This window comes from Sinocyclocheilus grahami, unplaced genomic scaffold (assembly GCF_001515645.1).
Source record: "Sinocyclocheilus grahami isolate Dianchi unplaced genomic scaffold, SAMN03320097.WGS_v1.1 scaffold932.1, whole genome shotgun sequence".
NCBI lineage: Eukaryota > Metazoa > Chordata > Actinopteri > Cypriniformes > Cyprinidae > Sinocyclocheilus > Sinocyclocheilus grahami.
Window position 1 is genome coordinate 29,165 of NW_015506111.1, and position 7,713 is coordinate 36,877.

Consider the following 7,713-nt stretch of genomic DNA (forward strand, 5'->3'; position numbering starts at 1 on the left):
GTGTGTGAGTGTGTGTGTGTGTGTGTGTGTATGAGTGTGTGAGAGAGTGTGTGTGTGTGTGTGTATATGAGTGTGTGAGTGTATGAGTGTGGAACGTGTGTGTGTGTGTGAGAGTGTGTATGAGTGTGTGTGTGTGTGAGAGTGTGTATGAGTGTGTGTGTGTGTATGAGTGTGTGTGTGTATGAGTGTGGAACGTGTGCGTGTGTGTGTGTGTGTGTGTGTGAGAGTGTGTATGAGTGTGTGTATGAGTGTGTGAACGTGTGTGTGTGTGTATGAGTGTGTGAGTGTATGAGTGTGGAACGTGTGCGTGTGTGTGTGTGTGTGTGTGTGAGAGTGTGTATGAGTGTGTGTGTGTGTGTATGAGTGTGTGAGAGTGTGTGTGTGTGTGTGTGTGTATGAGTGTGTGAGTGTATGAGTGTGGAACGTGTGTGTGTGTGTGTGTGAGAGTGTGTATGAGTGTGTGTATGAGTGTGTGAACGTGTGTGTGTGTGTGTATGAGTGTGTGAGAGTGTGTGTGTGTGTGTGTGTGTGAGTGTGTGAGTGTATGGGTCAAATTGAAAACTGCTCATTTGCTATAACTTTCTACTAAAATCAAGAAAGAAACTAAAACTAAAGTTGCAATGATGTGCACAAACAAACTAATCATTTATAAAATGACTACATCAACAACTGAACCACAGCTGCTATTCATAACATACTGAACACACGTCAGCAATCAAAATTATTTTCTTAAAACATCTTAAAATACACTTAAAACAAGATTAAGCAACATAAAATGACCTGCTTTCAGGCACTCAATCACAAGTGTTTTTCAACTGATTTTGTTGTAAAATAAGTTTTTAATTGGAAAACCTAAGGAAGATATGAGTTTTGCTCTGAAACAAAGTCTAAAAGTCTACTTTTATCTTTATAACCTGGGTATGAGTGTGTGTGTGTGTATGAGTGTGTGAACGTGTGTGTGTGTGTGTGTGTGTGTGTGTGTGAGTGTGTGTGTGTACAAATTGAAAACTGCTAATTTGCTATAACTTTCTACTAAAATCAAGAAAGAAACTAAAAGTAAAGTTGCAATGATGTGCACAAACAAACTAATCATTTATAAAATGACTACATCAACAACTGAACCACAGCTGCTATTCATAACATACTGAACACACGTCAGCAATCAAAATTATTTTCTTAAAACATCTTAAAATACACTTAAAACAAGATTAAGCAACATAAAATGACCTGCTTTCAGGCACTCAATCACAAGTGTTTTTCAACTGATTTTGTTGTAAAATAAGTTTTTAATTGGAAAACCTAAGGAAGATATGAGTTTTGCTCTGAAACAAAGTCTAAAAGTCTACTTTTATCTTTATAACCTGGATCTCTAGAGCTTGAATGAATTATTCAGTGAATTTGAAATATCTGGTAAAAGTGTCTTCAAAGTGAAGAACAGATCCATCCACATTTTAAGGTTTGATTTCCTGAAGCTACATGATTGAGAGTCGCCTGAACGAGATATTGATTTACAACATTGATTTAGCACAGCACAGTTACACACACACACACACACACACACACAGTCAAACACGAATGACACACTATTTCAGTTGGACAGTGTGCAGGTGAAACAGGGTCCAAGATGCAGCTCTCTGATGGATGGTGCTGGAGGCAGAGGCGGAGCCAGCAGGCGTGCAGGGGGAGGGGCTCAGCATGCAGCCAATCAGTACACGGGCACGTTAAAGTACTCATGTCGGGGCTAAAGGAGAAACACACAAACACACTGATGATGGTGCAGGCAAGCACAGACACACAACTGCGAGATGCAGACGGACAGACGCGTGCAGGACGATAGACGACGTGCAAAACAACACAGGTGCTTCAACAAACCATCGACAGGCCACATAAACTCGTTCTGAGTGCGTTTACATGCACGATCTCACAGCGATTACTGGTAAAAACCGGTTAACACAAACTGACACACTTAGGTTTTTAAGCATTACCTCATTTTCATGGTGCATCAGTCATTTTATTAAATATGAGCATGTTTATACATTTTGCATGTGTATTTTAAATTTTACATCAACACTGATGGAGGTGATGAGATTTATAATATTAATATTTAATTAATAATTTTATTGCACATGTAAATGCACTTAATACACATTTTGGTCAGACTTTCTACAATGGGATTGTTATATTTTAAAGGGGTGGTTGGCTGCTTTTTTTCTAGGCTTGATTGTGTCTATGGCGTGCAGTCTAACATGCCTTCATGCTTCGTAAAAAAAAAAAAAAAAAAAGCCACATTTTACCTTTATTCTACGCTGCTGACTGGTTGACTTCCTGTTTCTATGATACCACTCCCTCCTAAATATGCAGTGGGCTCCGATTGGTTAGCTGGCCCGGTGTATTGTGATTTGTTAACCGTGTCTTGCACATTGTCCAGAAATGACACTCCCCTTACTATTATGGGCAATAGTTGCATGTGCTCCGGTGGAAAAGCCGTGCAACATGGCCCCGCCCCTTTTGTTGTGTGTTCCCGGGGGCGGGGTTTATGTTAATTGCAGGGTTTGTGATGTCACCAACTCGGGAAGAAGCTCGTTGTAGTCCCTACCAGTCGTAATTGTAGGCATTAAACAGACTTTTCTTTAAAAGACAATATCTCCGTTTCCATTGAACTTTCAGTGTCGTAACATTACAGATATTGTTTATGCTCAAACAGCAACATTACACACTAACTAAAGTTAAAAAAGTAAAATCGCGATCATCCACCCCTTTAATTAACCCTGTCGTGAGATTACAATAAATTACAAGAGGTTTGTTGTAGTACAAGTACTGTAATTAATCTCAAATTCTGACTACAATAAAAACTTTAATTTGAAAGAAAATAATAATGATTTGATGCATTCAATTGATTTTCAATGCAATACCGCAAATATTAATGAGCACAACTACATATAAAGTGAAAATTATTTCATATTAAAAATTATACCATTAATATTCATGACAAATATATAAATATTTTTACTAAATATGATCACTAACTGCACTAACGTTCAAATGTTTGGGGTCAGTATGATTTTATTTTTATTTTAAGAAATGAATGCATTATGCATTAAATTGATCAAAAGTGACAGTAAAGACATTTATAATATTACAAAAGATTTCGGTTTCAAATAAACGCAGCTCAATATTCAGCAAAGAATTCTGGAAAATCAAATGCATCACAGTTTCCACAAAAAAATACTGGGCAGCACAACTGTTTTGGGCATTGATAATAATCAGAAATGTTTCTTTAGCAGCAAATCAGCATATTAGAATCATTTCTGAAGATCATGTAACTCTGAAGACTGCAGTAATGATGCTGAAAATTCAGCTGCGCATCACAGAAATAAATTAAATTTTACAATATATTACAAGAGAAAATATCTATTTTAAACCATAAAAATATTTCAAATTTTTTTTCTATATTTCGGACCAAATAAATGAAGTTCAGATGTTTATAAGTGACTTTTATGGTGATTTTAGTACGGTGCTGGTCCTGAAGCAAAACCAGTTGTAACCCATATCTCTCTACATTAACACACAGGATGGGGAACACCAATATAAACCATAAACTCAGAGCAGGAGGACCACAAAGACACACAAAACACGAGACGGGGCAGAACTACAAACCCGTCACACAAACACTCATTACAGCTACATTAAACGCACCATCTAGTGGTGTTTCTGCACTAACAACAGTGAAACCATTCTACAGATGGAAGGAAGCCCAGACCTGAAGCGCGTCGATCTGAACCGGTTTAACTCTGGAAGAGTCCCGAGGACTCGGCCGACATGTTCGGACTCAAAACACCTGCAGGACATTCACAAACACACAGAACGGCAGCGTCATGACACTAGAGTTCACTCTCCAGCAGCTAACGGTGTCCGGATCCATCTCCAGAGCCGTCTCACAGCTGCATCTACAGCAGGTTTCTCATCAGAGACTGATTCAGATGAACTCCAGCGCCTCGTCTGTCCTCTGGAATTAAGCTTTGAGCTCCGAGTCCGTGTGGAATTTCTTCTGCTCTTTCAGGAATGTTCCGGAGTGACTTTCCCGGGTCAAGCTCTCATTAGATTGAACGAGGGATTGTGTGCTTTCAATTAAAACCCTCTCAGCAAACAGAGGGAGGCGTTTCAGGCGGCAGGGCGTCTGTTTGAAGTTTAAGACCTAAGCTTGAAATCGGTTTATTATTAATTTTTTTTCCTCTCTCAAAATTAAACTACACAGAGAAAGTAAAGAATGGTAATCGGATTATTAAAACTAAATCATATGAAACCAGTCTGGGTGAAAACCACAAAAACGTGTTGAGGTCACATATTGCATGCATACCAAAGAGAAAAATATTTGAAAATATGACACACAAAAAAGATTCCTTTATTTTTAGGACTATTCATATTTTTTTATTAACTAATGAGAGCGATCCACCTGGGAAAATAATTCCAGAACATTTCTGAAAGAACAAAATAAATGCTGTATTACAAGAAAAATAAAAACAAAAAACGATTTATATATAAATAACTATAAAATATATGCAATGTAAAAATATATGTTTATATATATATAATTAAATTATAAAATGATTATATTTTTACATTTAGCTATACATTTAAAATATAATTAGATTATATGTAAATATAATAACATAAAAAAATATATATATATATAAATATTTCATTTTAATTTATATTACATACTTGTAGTATACAAATTTTTCTATTATTACATTTTAATTTATTTAGTTATACATCTATATATGTGTGTGTGTGTGTGTGTGTGTGTGTAATATTTATATAGCTATATACACAATTTATTTATTATATATTAACAAGTATGTTAAAATCTACTGAAAATTTAAATAAATAAATATGAAAATAAATAATATATAATATGATGTGTAAATTCAACAAAAATGTAAACAAGAACATCAGCAAAAGGCAGACAGCGAGGAAGAGAGAGAGAGAGATCACATCATAAAACACAAACCCCTCGCCGCATAATGCGATTTATTCTGATGCAGTGGGATATTTATGCAGCACCGAAGCCCCAAAATGAAAAGGAAGGCACTCATGTCTCATCCTCAGCTCACACGCACACAAATAATCTCTGCTCCTGCGCTGACAGAGCAACACACAGCTCACTGCAGGCATGAAATGCAGTTAAAACATCGCTAGTCATCCAGTGCCGGTTAGTTCCCATCAAGCATCATGTCAGAGGTCGACACACACACATCAAGAGCGTCTGATTGTGGAGACGGGGTGCGTGTTTTTAATGCAACACATCTGCATTACATGCATGTATTCACAGAACAGTTCAGCTCAATGTGTCATTGTGATGCAAACCAATAACTGAAGGCGCGACACAAATTACTATTACTGGCCCTTTAAGACTGATGCTGCAACCCAATTTGCATAGCATGCCAGATTAGGATTCACTTTCAAATCTTTTATTATGAAGCAAAATATGTAGTTTTAAATATATGGATTAGTACTGAATGGATTAGTGTACTAATCATTGCAGTACACACTGTATACTATTTTATATAATGCAATAAGCAGTGACAAATTACATTGCATGCTCACTATTTAATGTATTAAATTGAATACATTAATTGTATTACATTTATGTTAAATAACTAAATAATGTAATTAATTAATAATAATAATAATAATAATTCAATAATGTTCTTAATTCTACACTGGACTTTTATTTTTATGCATTTATTTACTTAGCAGTGTTTTGTCAACAATCCACCTGGAAAAGCAATTTTGAAACATTCCAAAAAGAACAAAATAAACTTTTTTTAAACAAACAAACAGACAGATAAAAGTACAACAAATATTATACATTCAATTATATATTAATATAATAATTTAATTATATTCAAGTAATTTTTTGAAAATTGATAATTAAATGCAAACCGATAACTTCAACCCAATTTATTAATCATATATGCCAAATTATGATTCACAATTATTTTATTATTTTTTTTTTTTAAGCAAAAGCTGCAGTTTTTATATGGATTACTTTAGAATGAATTACTAACTAGTTATTGCAAACTCTGAATTATTAGTTAATTCATAAATAATAATACATAATTTTTCATAAATAATTAAGTGGTGTAGAAACTATTTTCACTCAAAAATCGCTAGTAAATTTAGCAAATAATTACAAAGAAACAAACACATTGAATGAAATAAAATGTTGATGTAGAATGTCTAAAACATTCTTTTCTTGTAAAATGTACTCTAATAATAGTTGTTTTATTCATAACTTCGAAAAATAATTTTTACATGTAGACACCGAGTTGCTCGCTTTGGAAAAGCTATTTTGTGTATTAAGACATTATTTTATTTCTTGGTCCCAATCCCAGCGTACTGTCTTAATACAAACTCAAAAGTATATACTTCCACATACTTTTAGTCTGTGAACTGGGATGCAGCCTAAATCTTGTGACCAGGTCAAAGGTCAAGAGCTCCCCCCTCACATCACCACGTCTCCTCCAATCAGAGCGAGCGAGAGCTTCGTCATGCCCAATCAGAATTCAGCTCAAGCAAAATCACACCATTTACCAATCGGCTGACAGGGTGGGCGGGACTCCGCTCCCTTATAAGATCTCCTCATTGGTCAAACCTCCCCAGTCTTCAGTCTGGCTCTACGGACAGAAACACCAGCCAATCAAACAGCCCGATTCCTCAAAATGACCCCAAATCTGTTTCACAGGAGGCCAGAATTTGTTGGAATCCGATTAAGATCAACTGAATGAGAATGTGGTTACGGTGACTGAAAAAAGTCTAAAAACCGCACTACATCTCTGATTTTACATGTGTGCTTCAGAAAAACACTCCAGTGGCATAAACCGCTTAGACTAAGTATTACAACTCCGTAGTCTAATTTTTTCCTGGTCAAAACAACATAAGGCAATTTTATCCCAACTGCTAGTTGGTTGGACTAGTTAAGACAAACATAATGGCTGCATTTGTGCAACTGGCTGCAGAAAATAAGCATGTCAACATTGAGTGATGAAATAAAATGATATCACAAATTTTAATTATACACACATGCCCCATGGTCACAAAACCGCACTACATCTCTGATTTTATTACTGAAGGTAAATGTGTGCTTCAGAAAAACACTCCAGTGGCATAAACCGCTTAGACTAAGTATTACAACTCCGTAGTCTAATTTTTTCCTGGTCAAAACAACATAAGGCAATTTTATCCCAACTGCTAGTTGGTTGGACTAGTTAAGACAAACATAATGGCTGCATTTGTGCAACTGGCTGCAGAAAATAAGCATGTCAACATTGAGTGATGAAATAAAATGATATCACAAATTTTAATTATACACACATGCCCCATGGTCATGGAAAATTGTGATTTCCAGGACAATTTTCATGCACTTTTAACCCTTTTCTGATAAACCGGTGTCCGTTTATGTGGGGCCCACACACTACTGATAAATTGTAAATAATATTTAGAAATTGTTTTTTATTTTTATATTTTCAGTTTTCAATTTAAGTTTAAAGTTTTAGTATTAAGTATTTAAAATATTTTGTGGTTCATCTTTTAATTTTGTGTTGAAATGTGACCCACTTTCATGACATTCACACAATTATTCTATTGTTCATATATATATATATATATATATATATATATATATATATATATATATATATATATATATAT

General features: G+C 35.1%; 1 protein-coding gene across 6 annotated transcripts in view; it reads right to left on the reverse strand.

The window, feature by feature from the left end:
• Nucleotides 1-7,713, reverse strand: part of LOC107564403 (AP-1 complex subunit sigma-2) — a 27,615-nt gene that overhangs the window by 4,744 nt on the left and 15,158 nt on the right. For 2 of the 6 annotated variants that reach the window (XM_016249491.1, XM_016249490.1), the window contains one exon: nt 1,558-1,741. The exons of 1 other annotated variant lie outside the window; for it this stretch is intronic. In XM_016249491.1, coding sequence (XP_016104977.1) covers nt 1,706-1,741 — 36 coding nt within the window. In that variant the 3' untranslated portion in view covers nt 1,558-1,705. Of the gene's footprint in view, nt 1-1,557; nt 1,742-3,759; nt 3,839-6,350; nt 6,681-7,713 lie in introns of those variants that run through there. 3 more of the 6 variants (XM_016249486.1, XM_016249492.1, XM_016249489.1) reach the window with 3 other exon arrangements.